Source organism: Thunnus maccoyii, chromosome 2 (genome assembly GCF_910596095.1).
Source record: "Thunnus maccoyii chromosome 2, fThuMac1.1, whole genome shotgun sequence".
Taxonomy (NCBI): domain Eukaryota; kingdom Metazoa; phylum Chordata; class Actinopteri; order Scombriformes; family Scombridae; genus Thunnus; species Thunnus maccoyii.
In genome coordinates, this window is record NC_056534.1 from 23,196,732 (window position 1) to 23,214,696 (window position 17,965).

The 17,965-nt window shown below is 41.1% G+C and overlaps 2 protein-coding genes across 3 annotated transcripts in view; one reads left to right on the top strand and one right to left on the bottom strand.

Moving 5' to 3' along the window:
• The first annotated feature begins 2,677 nt into the window (after positions 1–2,677).
• tmx2b (thioredoxin-related transmembrane protein 2b) lies at positions 2,678–9,098 on the top strand. Of its 2 annotated transcripts, XR_006092575.1 has the most exons (9): positions 2,678–3,059; positions 3,649–3,709; positions 4,058–4,171; positions 4,591–4,667; positions 4,778–4,884; positions 4,993–5,058; positions 5,157–5,286; positions 6,155–6,385; positions 6,642–9,098. XR_006092575.1 is itself a non-coding variant. In XM_042395009.1 (8 exons), exons 1-8 carry the CDS (start codon positions 2,871–2,873, stop codon positions 6,332–6,334), a joined length of 924 nt encoding a protein of 307 aa, XP_042250943.1. In that variant the 5' UTR covers positions 2,679–2,870; the 3' UTR covers positions 6,335–9,098. The 2 variants fall into 2 exon arrangements, 1 of the variants encoding a protein (XP_042250943.1); XM_042395009.1 differs by having other exon boundaries at positions 2,679–3,059; positions 6,155–9,098.
• Positions 9,099–10,754: 1,656 nt separating this feature from the next.
• zdhhc5a (zinc finger DHHC-type palmitoyltransferase 5a) overlaps positions 10,755–17,965 on the bottom strand; it is a 28,833-nt gene continuing 21,622 nt past the window's right edge. The window contains 3 exon segments of the mRNA XM_042431267.1: positions 10,755–14,463; positions 16,021–16,310; positions 16,312–17,178. Coding sequence (XP_042287201.1) covers positions 14,232–14,463; positions 16,021–16,310; positions 16,312–17,178 — 1,389 coding nt within the window. The 3' untranslated portion in view covers positions 10,755–14,231.

A 17,965-nucleotide genomic window follows, 5' to 3' on the forward strand; every position in this document is an offset into this window, starting at 1 on the left:
CTGACTGAGCGGCTCTGATTGGAGCAGACGAGAAGGCAGAGTCAAATCCTGACAGCTGGTCTGGAGTCAGTTTTCTCTGTCAGACAAGTTGTCTTGGAGTAGAATTACAACAAAAACCCGATCCCGAAGCAGCTGCTACGCCGGAAGTGCAGCACTGGCAATGACACGCATTTTGATCTTATAATAAATAAATAAACCAATAATAACATCTAAATTTTAAAAAATGAAGAAAGAAAGAAAACAGACGCTCTACAGCGGTAATAATGACAATACACAATATCATTTATTTTAGAGAATAATTTCAAAATAAAAATAATGCAGAAAATGGAAGATGGAGCATCTTCATCTGGTCCCCTCCTCTCCTCCTCCTCCTCCTGCTGTGTGCTGCTGACATGATCTTCCTGTTCACGTAGGAGGAAGTGATGATGGAACTCTACACAGCCCACAGGACAACACAGCATGCAGCGCAGCCTCAGAAAATCTATTTGGCCCAGATAACATACTGTAGCCAGGCTTTAACGCCTCTGCACCAGCAGGTGCATACTCTCATGTTATCTTAGTGTGAAATATATGAAATATGTTGGTTAACAGGGCTGTAACATCTGATTCAATAATAACTAAATAATCCAATGAAACAATTTAATGTTTTATGATAGAACAGCTGTGGGTTAAAGGTGATGTCAGCGTTGTTGCGAGAATGACATCATGGCTTGGTTTCATCTGGAGGAGCAATAGCTTTACATACTTCTTGCTCTCTTATGTCATTACTTTGATCATGATGATCATGGTGTGTAGATACAATTTTATGAACATAATTACTCTTTATGACACTTTGACATCAGGATGCACTATAAACAAAATGTCCACATTAAAAAAAAAAGGCAGGTTTTCCTAAAGCTACTCTTTTAGGCTCTGATATAGAGTTTATATTTATGCCACTAACATTTTTTATGAACACAAACATGTCAACAAAGACCAACATAGTTGTTAAATCACAAAGTCAAATAAAGCAAAAAAGTAAAGTATTCAGAAACACTATTTCAACATTATTCACAGTCTCATTTCTTATCTTGGTTGCTGGCTCTGTGGTGTTTGTTTCACTAATACAACTAAAAGAAGTATCAGATTTAAAGACCATTTTCAGTGTGTCTTTTTCTAACTTGGTATGAGCAAATTCAACAACAGAAACACCTTCTTTGTCAGATACACATAATTATATGATGAGCTCATGAATCCATTACACAGGGTGATGTCACTCCAAATAAATGAGGGAGGTTTTCACTCAATCATGATACATTAGAGTTAATCAAGTCTATTTTATTTGTATAACCCAATATCACAAATCACGTATTTGCTTCAGGGCGGCTTTACAGTCTGTGCAGCAATACAACATCCTTTATCCTTAAATCCTTGATTCGAATAAGAAAAAACTCCCTAAAAAAACACTTTGACACGAAAATGGAAGAAACATCAGGAAGAGCAACAGAGGAGGGATCCCTCTCCCAGGACAGGCAGGCAGGAAATAGAGAATAGACCAGAGAGCAAAATTTCAGAAATACAGCATTGACAAACACAATGACAGAATTATAGATGGATAGATAACATGTATGAGGAATTTGAGTTCTTCATGTTGTAGAGCAAACCCAGCAATGGAATGAAAATCACTGTCCATTTGCAATGAAATAGCTAACTTTCCGTTGTGTCTAACTTCACCCTTCCTTATTCCTACTGTTGAAGGTGAGACTACAGAACATGACGTTGTCACATACAGGAAACATATAGACCAGTTTCTCCTCCTAGTCTGGCTGCTGTAGTTTGTCTTAAAAGGCCTTTCTGACATGTGACAGTAGGAAAAGCTCAGGCATAAAAAATAAGATGAACAATGTCTGAATTCTATTCAGCTGCTTCAGTTTCAGGCTCCTGGTGTTGTGCATGCTGGGTCACTGTCACGCTGTCATGACTTACTGGGGCACTTGAATAGAACAGAAATTAATGTTAAGGTTAGTTTATGTTAATAGTAACACCTGTATTTTTTCTACAATGACAAGTCCAAATATCTGCTGTGAAAAGAGTCTACAAGAGTCTATCTTTGTTTCTCTCTCATGTATCTTTGGACTTGTGGTGGAGTAAAGTGATCCATCTCTATTTTTTCTCTTATTTTGACTCCCTGACAGCCTCACTGGGCCCTTAGGAGAAGTTGGACCAGGAAACACTGGTAGGGGAATGACTTCTGGCAAAGAGCACAATACGACTTTATAAACCCTCGTTGTAAAATCATGGGGCGCCTTCTAATAGGACAGGTATGACGTTATATCATAGTGAACCAATCAGCAGTGATCTAGTTCCTGACATGACCAATCAGCGCCCGTTAGAGCATATTCGTCCTGATTGACCTCCGCACTTCTTTCCGACCCTTTAAATCAGGATTTCTTTACAATTCTGCCGACCGTAAACGGCAAAGCTGAACGAAGCTGCCGAGAGTTAACGGTTAACCACAGCTGCACAGGAAACCCGCTCTCACACCTTCACATTAAAACTGGATCTGTGTTCATTGAGGGAGAGAAAATGCGCCCGTGGTTGTAAAGAACACAAAAAATGAATAAAATATGAAACGCAATATTATATTTACTTAAAATGCATTTTACAATAAAATGAAAATGCATTTAAAGGTGGCGGCGCATGACATATAATTATTAATGGTCTTATTTTTAACATCTGAACCGGAAGTATTCGCACTGTTTTACAAGGTTGAACATCAAGCTAGCATCGAGCCATTCATATCAAGCTAGCGGCTCCATCACTCGCGAGCTACTTCGCTCTTTTCGAGGTTCAGTTTCTGTCTTAGTGGTAGCGGGACAGCTAAACAAAAAATGGCTCTGCTAACGCCATTATTCGCTTTTCTGTACCACTTGCCGCAGGTGTACAAGTGGCTGCTGAAGCCTTACTATATAGCTTCTCTCTTCATGTCTGTCGCCTTTCTAGCTGTCCGCAAAACGCCTGGCGTCTGCGACCACCTGGCCACGCAGCGAGAGGACGGCAACTCCTGCGACTTCGACTGGGTCCGTAGAAAATGCTGGAAAGTCACAAATTGGTCGTCAGTAATTAGCATCAGTTAGCTGATCAGTTAGTGGGTGAACACAGCTGAGGGTCGGTGGACAGTAACGTTAGACTACAGGCCAAACTACAGTCTTCATTCCTGAAGCTCACACTCTTAAGCTTATTGATACACAAGACAAAACTATTCAGAACGCACTACATTTAATTATGTATGTATTGACTGTTGTCCGAATTTAACAGTGAATCCCAAGTAAACAGTTGAACGTCATACATCTCAGACTCCCAGATATGCACCAATAAGGTCGCGCAAAACGTCTTAAAATCTCAGATATCTCTGGAGTTTGTAGTGATATTGTATTGTATAGTCCGCATTGTTAGGACTTAAAATGACCGTTGGCTTCCTCAATATTACAGAGGCCTGTGCTTGATGAGTGTTACTAATGCTGTTGCTCTTTGAAAGGAAATGCTTGCATGTCGTGTGGGTGATGATGTGTGCACTGTGGAGTGTAGTTTACGGCACCATGAATTAGTTTTTGGGGGGTTTTTTGTTGTTGTTTTTTTTTTTGCTAATGCAGTTGTTTGTGTTTGCAGAGAGAGGTGGAGATCCTGATGTTCCTCAGTGCCATTGTCATGATGAAGAACAGACGAGCGAGTGAGGAAATTGTCTTCTGTATCATTTTGTTCTGGATGTATTTGTCCTCAGCAGTCTTGTTGGGGTTCACTGTCATGTTATAATCTGATGATGTATGGATGACAGTATATCACCTGAACCACGGCCTAAATGGAGTAATAACATACTGTGAGATTATATAAACGCACTGGGCCAAACTTTGACATACGGTGGATGAAACTGCATCTAGTATTTGAATTGTAGAAATAGCGCCGCTCACGATTAAAAACAAAAACTAAATGGATAGTATCGTCATCTCCTGGTAATGTAAATACTTCTTGTGGCACGAATTTGGACACTGAAAAATGTCTCTGCATGTGTTTGTGCCAGTTACGGTGGAGCAGCATGTCGGCAACATCATCCTGTTCAGCAAAGTAGCCAATGTCATCCTGTTCTTCAGACTGGACATCAGGATGGGGTTGCTCTACCTGACACTCTGCATAGGTCAGTCCAACCTTTACCAACACACACACACACACACACACACACACACCAGCTGACACTTTCCTGTTTTATCAATCATGTCTTGGAAAATACATGTCTAAAACCAGGATCATTTATTTTGACTCAATCCCACACACACACACCGTCCTGCTGCCAGAAATACTCATTCAGCACCAAATGTGGATTCATCCGCCACTGAAAATAGTTCCCAACAAATATACGATTTCCTCCTGCTTGAGTAAAATCTGTTTTAGGAAATTACTGAGCACTGAATTAATAAACGAAACTATATATATTAATGAGTCAGTCCCCAAATCTCCAGCATCTGTTGGTCTCCTGTTGGCTGCAGTGACAACACAGAGAACATTATCATAAGGTCCTGATGTTATTCTCTCCTGTTGGTTGTTTGTGTTTTTCAGTGTTTTTGATGACCTGTAAGCCTCCTCTTTACATGGGACCAGAGTACATCAAATACTTCAGCGACAAAACCATTGATGTAAGTAAAACTTGAAGAATTTATAGTCAGTTTGGCCACCGACAAGGAGCAAAAATCTGAGCAATTTCTTTTTATTCATAAATCAGAAATGTGTGTGTGTGTGTGTTCAGGATGAGCTGGATAGAGACAGTCGTGTGACGTGGATCGTCGAATTTTTCGCCAACTGGTCTCCGGAGTGCCAGTCCTTCGCTTCAGTCTATGCTGATCTCTCCCTCAAGTAAGACTCCATCCATCCATCCATCCGTCCATCCATCCATCCACTATCAATGAAAACTCAGTGACATTAACAAAAGCAGCTTCACTTCTTGCTGTTGTTGTGTTGTAGGTATAACTGTGCTGGTCTCAAGTTTGGTAAAGTGGACATTGGACGCTATGGAGAGGTTTCTAAGAAGTAGGACATTTTATTTCTGTTTTACTCTATTTGTCTTCTCAAGTGTCTTTTATTCTGTCCGCATGTGGTCTTGAACTGGATGGAATTCTGTTCTGCAGGTACAAGGTTTCTGCGTCTCCGCTGTCCAAACAGCTGCCCTCCTTGGTGTTGTTCCAGGGAGGAAAGGAAGTGATGCGGCGCCCCCAGGTTGACAAGAAGGGGAGAGCCGTATCCTGGAGCTTCACTGAGGTCAGCATGGACACTACACTTCTGATCTGACACTATTAACCACAAAATCCATGGTTACAGTAGTTGATCATGTATTAACTGTATTTTCAAAAATAACAAACCTTAATTTATTTACTCTGGACATGGAAGCAGCCACACATTTCTCCATTCTCTATTTCTCTGTTTTGTGTCCGCAGGTTAGGCACTTGGGGAAACAACAGACATGACTTTTTAGCATTTATGAACTGTTACACCGTAGTCTGTACTGTACATTTGCTGTCAGACTGACAACTTACTGCTAACCTTTTCCTCTGCTCTGCTCGCATCCACTGTCACTTTCCTGCCGATCGCTCTTTCCCACTCACTACGCAAACATATCACACAATGCCCTATTCCTAAACAGAGTTACACTACCAATAGTATCCCAGGTAGCGACACAGAGGTTGCTACAGCAGTATATGCTAAATAAAAGTACACCCACTCATTCAAGGGTTTTTCCTTAATTTTTACTTGTTTCTACATTGTAGAACAATACTGAAGACAACAAAACTATCAAATAACACAAATGGAATTATGTAGTAAAATAGCCACTGTTTGGTTTTCACTGAACAGGTGTGCCTTGTCAAAAGTTAATGGGTGGAATTTCTTGCCTTCTTAAATGTCTTTGAGACCATCATTTGTTTTTGTGCCAAGGTGGTGTTGATATACAGCAAAGAACCCTATTCCACTGCTGTAGTAATCCATATTAAGGCAAGACTGGTTGTGTGTATCTGGTTGGTTCTTACAGGTAAAATACAGATATGATTTGCCACATTTGGCTGTGGTAAATGCAGTGAACGTGTCTCCTACTCTCATCATGACTTGTCGTCTGTCTCTGTGTCACCACCAGGAGAACATCATCCGAGAGTTCAACCTGAACGAACTCTATCAGAGGTCCAAGAAGCTGAACAAGTCCAAAGGAGACAAGGTCAGCCAATCCCAGTTCCCCCCTGTCCCTGAGGAGGAGGAGCCAGAGCAGCCAGGAGCCGACACCCAGGGGGAGGAGTCTGAATCCAAGAAGGACAAATAAGACGGCGCGCGTCGCTCAGCTTGGACCTCTGGATGGAACTTGTGGGTTCAGGTCAGCTCCTCTTCGCTCTCCTCTTCAAAGTGTCTAGTTTGTTCAATCAGCAGGGGACTGGTGTCAGTGTGGATCAACCCCCCCCCCCCCCCCCCCCCCCCAAAATAATATTCTGCTACGAGAATGACTTCTTGTTTGAATTGCCACAATAGGTCTTTCTCTTTCCAGCACCATGTTACACTAAACATTTCCCTCAAATCCGGTAATTGAACAGTGGTGCAGCTGTACAGTGACCTCAGTCTGTTCCCCCTTTTAGAAAAGAACAAAGAGGACGAGTGTACACTTGAGCAGAGGAGCAAGCTGAGATACAGTAAAGCGGCTTTTGACACCTGGTCCAGTATATCAGTGTAAAGCCTGGAAATGTGCTGTGCAGAGTTTACACAACACATTTCTCATGGTTTAAGCTGTGAAGCCTGACTGACTGCTGATTTCAGGACCGTCAGTCGACTTATTACTAATTAACAATGAGGGAGCAGTGAATGTGAATGTTTTTCATGTAGACATTTTTATGCAACTAATTTAATTCAGAGTAGATTTTTAAACACATTCTTTGATTAACTGTATATTAATGTAAACTAAGTTATCACTCAGCGGTACACGGAGAGTAGGCTGAGCATTCTTGGCGGTTTGTCTTGACATGAGAAACATTTATGGGAGCGCTTGATTAACATCGCCACAGCCGCATGAGCCGGGTGGTGTTTGTCAAGTTCATTTATCGTTGGCCAGCATCCCTTGTTGACAGAAGTTCAACTTTCTGACATTCAAGCCTTCCTGAAAAAACATTCCATTATTATTACTATTTTTATGATTATTATATTTTACAGATTCCTGCTGTCCTTTGTTTTGTTGTTTTGTTGCAGTGTATTTGCCTCTCAGTTAATATGTCATGTCGCCTACACTCGTGCCATGCATTCATGGTAACCTGCCAGACATTTTCTTATTTGGAAACACTTGCAGGTTTTATACTGATTGAAATTCTTTGAACAAGGTAACCAGTATTTTATTATTTGGGTATTTTAAGCCTTTATTACTAGCAGACAGAAGAGAGATGACAGGAAATGAGGAGAGTGAGAAACGGGGAATGACAAGCAACAAAGGTCCCCAGCTGTACTTGAACTGATGATGTAATGGTTCATGGTCAGCGCCTTAACCCCCTAAACCACCAGGGTGCCCCAGGTAACCAGTATTTGATTTGATTTTCTTTCCAGAAACAAGCAGAGCTTGAGCTTTAGCACCCACTGAGCAACTGATTTCACTTTCTAGGCCTTTTTTTGATCAGACGCTCTGTTTGCAGCTCCCAAAATTCTAACCAATCCTACAAATAAAGAGTAGTCGAGCATGAAATGTATTTTAAGATTAAGATTTTTATTTCCTGTTGCAGTGTTTGCAGCAGCATTATTGATTACTTACTAACATAATACCTAATCATTTTCTGGAAATGTCCAGTTTTGCATTTCATTTGGTACTAATTATGGGAAAATCTGAATTTTCTTTTGAAAGAAAAGCTTCTTTTAAATCCAGGCTAATATTCATTTGTTATTCGTGTATTACATGTTGAACTGTCGACATTTTTTTTTTTTTTTGTTTAATGCTAATCTGCTGTGCACTGATTATACGATTCAGTAGGTTATACAGCAGGTACTGGCTGTTAATTAATAAGAACTCTATTTCTCCAGTAATTTGTACCAGATCACATGAATGTCTAGAAAATTATTAGGAAATTGTAGACCCATAAAATATATATATATATATAAATTTACAAATGATATCAAAGAAATATCAATACATCTATCAGAAATCACCCAAAATCCTGTCCTCCACATGCTTGAGGTTTAGAAACTGCAGTACAGTAAATAGGGTAAATAGAGGTACAGTCAGGCGGGTGAGCAACATCTTAAAAATCCAAGTGTTTATTTAACATATTGTATGTCAGTTTAATGTCATTTGGTTTGATAATACAAGAAGTGGATTTGTTTTTGATGAAAAGACAAAAGTGATTTTCATTCACAGTGGGGGATGTTTAGGAGATTTCCTCAGTGTGGACCAGTTACATGTCTGTATATACTGTATGAATCCAGAAATCATCACACCGGCTTTGTATTTCCACTCAGATTTTGAAGTCATGTCAGCCAGTCAAATGATGTCAAACGCTTGTCCTGCATATTCATTGGCTGAGTACTAGACAAAGCTTTTATGTTCTTCTGTAAATCTGTGATTAGCATGAGGATAAACTGAGAGCATGTTTGCAGCTGTTAAGAATGAGACTTCACATTCCAGGATTGTCTCACATATTCACTTTTTTCATGTATTTGTTTATTATTTTCCTTTACAATATAAATGATCAGAAAGATTATGTTTCTTGAATTAAATAAGACTATTTGAGGCATTTGTTTGAATTTTCCTGCTTTTTTTCTGTTCTGTGATAACATTCCTAATCAGGATCTTGAGCATTCTCTTCCTTTGTTGCACTAAAATGTTGAACACATCCATACACACTGTTTAGATTAGCTTTTTGAAGACACTGTGAGTTTATTCCTCTTTCATTATTGTATTACTAAAACAGTTTGTGTATTGTACTCTTACTTTGAAATAGATTTTATAATGTTGTTTCATTTGAGCTGCATTAAGGCTTGTATGTATATCAGCTCCTGTACATGAATGGAGAAGTCTGGCTTGTTTTGTTCTTCATGCAATAAAACCATCTGCACATGAAGAGATGAGAGCTGCCTTCATTCTTCAGACATATAATATTTGATTCTTCAGTCACAACATCACACTGAGAGAGTGTACAATGTATAGCAAGATACAAAGAGAACCAAATACCTGAACCACTTCACAATAATGTAGAATACAATTCAGTGAAACCGCAACAATAACTGGCCCCCTGTAACCGTGTTAATATAATCTTTACAAAGGAAACATTGATTGCAGGACTGTTGTCAGTGCACTGCAGTACGTCTTTGATTCCAACAGAAGGACAAATTTCTGCCAATTTCCACATTAGAAAACTTCACCACCAAGCTCCTCTATTTCTGTTGTGTACTGTAAGGCTGCAACTAATGATTATTTTCTTAATGAATCAATTAGTCGTTTGCTTATTCATTCCTACTGAAGATGTCGGTCTTTAAAAACAGTCACAGAGTGCTGAGCACTGTAGTTTTTAGCACAGTTATATGAAATAGGGGACTATTTTCAGCAGTGAATTAACCCATAGTCTGTGAAAAATGTCAATCACTGTTTCCAAAAGCCCAAAATGACATCCTCAAATGTCTTGTTTTGTCCCAACCAGCAATCTACAACCCAAAGATATTCAGTTTTAATGCCATAGTGGATATATTCACATGTGAGAAGCTGGAATCAGAAAGTTTGGAAATTTTCATCTTAAAAAATGACTCAAAACAATTAATCCATTATCAAAATAGTTGGCGATTAATTTAATATTTGGCAACAAATTGCTTAATCAACTAGTCACTGCAGCTCATGTGTTGCATTGTTGAACTTTGTATCCATCAATTTAAAAAAAATGAAAAAACAGAATGGCATGCTGAGATGCTTGACTTTGTAAATGAATAAATGCACTTTATACTCATTACAGAATGAGTATATAGTATACAAATGAGCTACAGGCCTGTAGTTCTTAATGAATTCAATGTAATTCTTTTATTTAAAGCCTGTATGTGTAGGTATTGAAAATGTAACTCTGGTGCCCCCTGCTGGTAGTGTCAAAAGAGACACTGTGGCAGACACCAGCAATGCATGCTACTACTGTCAGCTGCACATTTTTATAAAACAAAACTATATTTTTTGTCAACAAATCCTAAGAAAAGACAAAAACTGACAATGAATTGATCGAATAACATGTAAAGCCTGATATACTTCTTATTCCTCTGTGCCGTAGACCTCCATTGATGTCCAAAAACTATTAAAAACACGTCATTGAGTCACACTGTTGCACTGGATGACATGTTCCTTCATCCATGAACACACACACTAGTTTTTTTTAACACAATTACACAAAGCATCCTGCTTCCAGAAATACTCACCAGAACACCAAATATGGATTAATCCATCTCTGAAAATAGTCCCTGATGAATGCACTATTTCCTGAATTATGTTTGCTACAAACTACAGTATCCAGCTGTTTGAGGAAATTATTGAGACTTTTTAAAAAATGAAACTATAAATCTGTGACCTGTTTTTAAAGATTTACATCTTGAGTAGGAATGAATGGGCTTGGACTTAAGTATTGTTGGTTTTGGTCTCTTTATGGGATTTGTTGACAATAATCTTGTATAATTGTATAAATAACTGTCTTGAATTTCCTCAAGATGTTCAGAGATCTTTGAGTGTAAAGAGCAACAACGTTCCATTTCTTTGTCTGTTTGAAGTTTATTATCAATCCTCCAGCCCCTCACCACATCCAAACATACATACATCCACAAACACACTCACACGAAGCTGTACAGTACACGTCATTTCTTTGATTTGAGAGCAGCCGTCCTAATCAAACACAGCCAAAGCCTGCCAGAAATGCGCTCGCTAACGTTCACCTACAGCCCACATTTTCATTTACCATCCATTCTGCTCAAACAAAGAAGAGTCCTCACATTACAGCAAAATGAAAAAATAAAGCTGAAATGAAATACAGAATTTTTTTTCTTTTCTTGTGATGTCACAGATCAAAAACAGCATTCATGTCTGCACAGAAATGAAGTCAGACACAGGATTTCCTTCTCTGATAAGTGGCTTCACTGTATGAAAGAGTTGTAAGACGTCGCACATGTGAATATATTTTACCACAACTACTCGTATCATATCCAGTGATGAGTAATGTGGTCCTAATGTATGTTTTTGCTATTTGTGTCTCAGACGAGTAAGACAACATGGTTAAAGATGTAAACTGAACGGTGATTAAAAGTCATACTTACTGCCCACTATGTCAGGCCATTACAAAGCGATGACATAGTTACAAAGCACTACATCACTTACCAACAACTGTTAAACACATGTTGTCCTGCAATCTGTCGCACCAGTTCAAACAGCTGGTTCCAGTAGCTGGATTCAGGACCGAGTAGGATTCTCTCAGAATCCAGATTTCAGTTGCGCAGGCTTTCTTAAAATTCATTATGAGAAAAATGTTGAAAATACATGCACATCTCCAGCACTACACACTACTCTTAAGTGGATGAGACCTTTCTCGGTCAGACACATTTGTATTTTTGCATACTTTACATCAAATGTAAGTGTGATCACTTGAAGGTTATACTGAGTGTAAACTTCACACTCACTGTACAACTGGTGCGACAAATTGCTGGATTTTATCCCAGAAAGCTGTCGAAGTGTCAGAGTGGACGACTGAATGGGAAATGTTTAGCACATGATGGATAGTTGATGTTGATGTTTTACAAGTGTTCACTACATCATCACAACTTTCTTCAACATGTCAGACTAGGAGCCTCATTTATGAACGTCTTCTTTCATCCATATATTGACTTCATATTCAAATTCATTTCATTAAATACTATCAGTTTATTATTTTTCTCAATTCAGTTTTCAATTCAAGTGTTGAAATATGACTTTTTGTGAATTTACTTTTATAATCTGACTTTTTTGACCTTGTTAAATTATCACCATTTGTGAATTTGTTGTAAATGTACATTTTCTCATTGCTTTACAACTTTGCTGTGTATTTTATTGTAAATGTAAAACTTTTTCTTTCATAAAAATACAGCTTGATCTGGCAATGCTTTCTTGTAAAATGAACAACTTTTCATATAATTACAACTTTAACCCTATTTTCTTGAAATTTTACTTTTTTTCCTCAAACAATTATAAATTGATCTTGTAAAATTATACATTTATTCTCAAAATATTTGACTTTTTTCTCAATATGGCTGAACAGTAGCCCTATTACTCTGCCATATCATTTCCATGTTAAATCAGGTTTTTATAAATAACTACTGACTTGAAGTCATTATTAAAGATGCAATTTGACTGTAAGACCATGTTATAAATAAGGCGTCTGGTCTGACAGGTTCTGGGCCGTTTTTTTTGTTTTTCTCCAGCTGTGCTCTCGGAAAATAAGACATTTGGGACATTGCAACTTTGACACTTTCAGAGAAAACAGTGGATCAACTGTAGAGTTTCAACCAAAACCAATCAGAAAGCTGCTTTAATCTTTTTTTCTGGAACTGATGACACCAGTCAATATTAAAAACCTCTTCATTCATCAATAGCTATATTTCCATATAAATTCATATAAAACAATTTCAAATTAAATAGGTGAAATAAAAAAAGGACAACACTTGAATTTTCAAGGCAATTGCTCAAGGAATTCATTTTCTAGAAAAATCTGCCTTGTCTTAAGGACCGCATTAACAACAAAAGGCCAAAACATGATTTCCTTGTTCACTTAAGTTTCCTCACTTCCTGTTTGCTCAACAGACAACATGGTCCACAGCCAAACACAGTGGCCTATGGTGGCTAGTAGCAATAGTAGTGCATGCTGCAGTCCGGTATGAACGCCACCTTTTTTTTTAAAAAGAAATCCACATTTAAAATCACATCATCCTGTACAAACATGGAATCATATTCACATCTAGGAATAAATCAACAACTGAATCAAAGAAAGAGGGAATCAGCATTTAGTTTTCTTTTCCAAAGTCACATGTTTCTTCCCTCGATCGAAAGGCGAGTCAATTCACACTGCAACATCGATATAAGAGTTCATGGGTGACGCTCCGTCCAGCCACTGGTAAGATTGTCACGAGTCAATAATAGATCCGACTTATTTGCTAGATTATTTACCTCCTGCCGGGCTGTGTTGTGCATTTCCATGACTGACTGGAAGGCTGTGAGTGAGACGACGGCCTCGAGGAGAGTGACGACAGGTTACAAGGATTCTGCCTGGGCTGCAATACTGACTCCATGCATCACACAACACCTGGGAACAAAAACATCACTTGTGTTTTCTTGGTCTGAAGCAGTCACACCACGCTCTGTTCGGTGGATGCTGCTCTTAAAAAGGTTCAACTGGGGCCATAACTCACATTAAAAACTAGCTATGACTTAAAACTAATGTGACTTCAGTGGGACTGATCACACATTTAGTTAACACTAAACTGGCTGTCTATGGGAAGCCCTTAACTGTGAATGAATTCTACTTTGATTCGGATCAGGTTCCACAGACTGTGCATCATCATCATCATCGTTCTCATCATGGGGTGTTCAATAATATAATAGCGTGAGTGTTAAAATATTAAATATTGGCACTAACGTTGCTTAAGCACAGCTTCAATCCCAAATTTCTGATATGGAGTCTTCGTAAACCCACAGCAGCCAAACCCTAATCCAGAGGTGATTGGTGGCCTCCTAACCCTGGCAGTGCTAATGCCTTGCTCTGCTATACTTGTATAACACAACACCAAGACCTGACCATGCTAGTGCCACTTGCTACCTACTGAGCTACAGTGAGGATAAAACCCACAAAAATGAGCCAATTCATGGTTCGTGTTTGGTCCAGTGAGATCCAGAAAACTGTCTTTTATACCACAAAACAGCCCAGTGCCAGCAAGTCCTGGCTTCTATCAGTCCAGGTCTCATTTTACCAGCAGAGTTATTGAGGTGGATGGCTGGAGGCAGGACAGTAGAGTTTAGCTATGCAGTCATTCGGCCAATAAAGAGTGAGATGGGGAGAAAATAGTTCCACTAATTCTCAGGAGTCTTCGGGAGGATAGTGGTTTCTTGTATCACCAAAAAACCTAAATTGTTCCCCTCAAAAGGCAGAAAGAGACAGCAGTATCTTCATATTGTCTGATTGGTCCTCGAGCTGGAAGCTGCCTACCAATCAGACAGAAATCTCATAGGTGGTGCCGCCGACGCCGGTCACCTTCTTCACCCCGCTGCCCTGGTGCTTGTGGGCGGGACTCTGCGTCAATGCCGAGTTGGGATAAGCCAATCCGGGCCGGGCGGACACACTGATTGGGTGAGAGGGGGAGGAAGGGGCGGAGCAGGAGGAAGAGGAGAAGGGCTGGCCGCCGTTGGTCTGACTCAGAGGTTTCATCTGGATCAGCTCATCCCTGATTTTAGACAAAAACACAAAGAGAAAAAGAAACTATCAGTGCGACTGCTCCGTACATCTCGTTCACAATCAGTATTTTACCGTTTCACTCTCGCAATGCATGAGACATGAACTAGTTTCAACTTAAAATGTTCAGTTGGTCTACAGCACACCTCTCACCACAACCTTCTACATGTATGGATACTATTACTACATGGGCCGCAACTGCACAAATTTAGAAAAGCTACACAAAAGTGCATGTGGACAGAATGGTCTCATTGCTGCCCCTTGTGGCCAATGTAGGAGAAATACCCACTACAACCCACTAACCGGAGCTGCAGTTTATGTTTTCCCACAAGGGGGCAGTGACCCTGACACACCAGAAGAGCACCAGCTGTAGTTTAACTCTATAGCTTGCTGGTGAAATAGCTTCTGTTCAGATGTTTCCTCAATAGTTGACTCATCTGTGAGCTGGAAAACCATGTGACCTTCAAACTCTACACAGTCCATTCATTTAGTTATCTAAGTCATAATGAAGATACAAGTATCACAGGAGTATGCACTTGTGGAGTAACTGAGAGCAACACAATGAGTGAGCAGCATGGAAAAGCAACAGGGATGTTTGACAGGACAGACACGCACATCTCACAAAATGAAACCAACTTCGTTGTCGTCATGCAAAAGCCTGGCTGTGCCTTGATGTAAATGAGATGACAATCTAGCTACTGAACTAAAAATGCAGAAATGTTGCATGTGGCACTGATGCTCATTCCTGGAAGGAAACAAGACAACGACATTTCATGCATTTGTTCTCAATTATAACAAAGAACGACAGTGTCTAAGTGGGAAACCTTCCCTAACATCATCATCATCATCTCTAGTTACTTCAAGATATAATGACTTCTTATTACATGTCACATGTTATCTTGAATTCTTTCACTCGTTATACTGGTAAGGTCTGTTGTACTGCTGCTGTTATTTTGCACATCTTGAATTGATATTTTTGCGCATCTTAATTCATAAATGGTTATTTATATTCTAATACTTAAATTGTCTGCTGTGTAAGATAACATGAACTCTTCTCTTTGTCTATTCTTGTTTCCAAAAGTATCTTGTTGACAGTTGCTGTAACAAACTAGTTTCTCCATGAGAATAGTTCCGTTTGAAGTTATTTTTGCACTTTTTACATGTGTGCATATTTCATGTAGTGTGAATGGATCCACTTCTATCTGTAGAAAGCTAAAGGCACTAAATAATGTACTGACCTAAGTGGAACAAAATTAGTACAAATAGGAGTTGTAAAGCGGAAGACAAGAACAATAGGCAGACCATGACAACATCACAAATATAAACAGTTACAGACTGAGAAACTACTCAAACTTCACAGGCAAATGGAAGACAAGCAGAGGGAGAAGAAGGAGGAACTCACAGGAAATCTGGCAGGAGGAGGAGGAAGAGAGAGGGGAGGAGGAGGAGGAGCAGTCAATCAGGTAGTCAGGTTTTCAGGCGGGCAGGTGGTTTTTTCAGGGTTAGCAGCAAACCAATCGTCCTGACAAAATGCGAAACTCATACTCACTTCGGCGCTTGTATTCCTCCTCCTCCTCCTCCTCCCATCCCTCCACTTCCTCCTCCTACCCCTGCTGCGTTCGCTCCGGCTGACGCCGAGGCCTTTCGGACCAGCCGGTACTGCATTTCGGCGGCGGCGGCGCTCGAGTAAGAGAGCGACTTGCCCAGAGGCGGGGGGTGCGGGGAGCGGGGAGGGTGGGTTGTGGAGGTGGAGGAGGAGCCCAGAGGGGTGTCGGTGGAGCGGGTGCGGTAGGGGTAGGCATGGTGAGGGGGTGCATGGGGGGCAGCGAAGCGGGGGGGGGCGTGAGGTGGTGGTGGAGGAGGAGGAGGAGGAGTGGTGGTGGTGATGATGGGAATGGTGGTGGTGATGATGGGAGTGATGGTGGTGATGGTGTGGTGGAGGTGGGGCAGAGGAGGGGGGCGGAGCAGAGCCCTGATTGGCAGGTGGGGGGTGAGTGCTGGGGTGGGTCTCGCCCAGCAGACGCTCCCTCTCGGGGGGAGGCGGCGGGGAGGAGGACGTGGAGGAGGAGGAACGATGGAGGAAGGGGTGATGGTGGTGATGGGAGGAGCGGTGGTGATGGTGGTGATGGGGAGACTGGGAGGACTGGGAGTGCATCTCAGCATCTCTCTGCTGTGATGACAGAAAGGGGGAGGTGTAGCCGCCTGCCGCTGGTGTACAGGGTCTTCCAGAGGAAACCTCAGGGGCTACCGAACCTGCTGCCACCCCTTTGTCGAAATCGTCGCTGCCTGCCAGTAAGTTGTCATATGACAGGCTTCCGTTGCGGGATGGGTGGTGAGGTGGTGGTGTCTGATTGGCTAAGCTCTTGAAGCTGGCTGAGGTGATGGTTGCCTCGGAGACGTGGGCGGTGCCTGCTGAGGTGTGTGTGGAGCTGGAAGATCGCGATGCCACTCCTGATAGGACGGTGGGGTCGGAGAAGGAGGGGTACGAGCGCCCGCCGAGGGAGTAGCCAGGGATACCCCCTCCTCCCACCTCTCTTCCTCCCTCTCTCCTCTCCCCACCTCCTCCCCCTGCTACTCTGTCAGATGAAGTGTCCCTGCGGTCCAGGCTGGGCTGGGAGCGGAAACCAGGCTGCTGGCTGGCCTGGAGGAGGGAGGAGGTGGAGGAGGAAGAGTCCCTGGCACTGCCAACACTCTCCCCTCGACTTAACTGGAGGAGGCAGGGGGAGGAAGAAAAGGAGGAGGGAAGGTGAAGGAGAGAGGGAAAAGAAACAACAAGAAGCTGAGCAAACAGAAGCAGAGTTTCACCCAGCATGGGAGATCTACCATGAATCCCGGCCACACTAAAGCTCCCTCTAGTGTTGACATCTTGACACCTTAACTGTTGTTATGAGCAATTTTTCATGACCAGGGACTTGGATCTTTACAGATCAGTGCTGATATTGTTGGTCTGAAGCCCATTTTTTTTGATGTTCAATGTTTACTTTGAGAACATCACCACCCTCACAACACAATGCTAAGGTGGCCAAAAACCTCACTCAAACATGGAGAAATCAAGGTTCTGCACACTTAGGCCCCAACGCAAGTATTAAATAATAGTCAGCTTTCTGTCACTAGACCTTCATCAAAGCAATTAGGAGATTGCTTTCTATATTAATTTATCCAGTTGGACACAAGTGACAGCTCTGAGCGGCATGTAAACAAAATAGCACCTCTATCACAGCGTCAGATAGATAAACACAAATGTAGTGGCAAAGTTCAAATACAAAAAGGTAGAGTATGGCCAACACTTAAACGCTGTGAAATGATGAAATTAAAGTTTACCGCTGCATCTCTACCATCTGCTGCTGTTTAAATTCTCAGCTGGTAGAGATTTAACATCATATCTACTACCTGCACTCCATTTAACTGGCCATTCCTAACCTTGCCACTACCTAACAAGCATCACACTGACATGGGAGCAAATCCACTGTGAACTGCATTTCCCAAGTGCATGA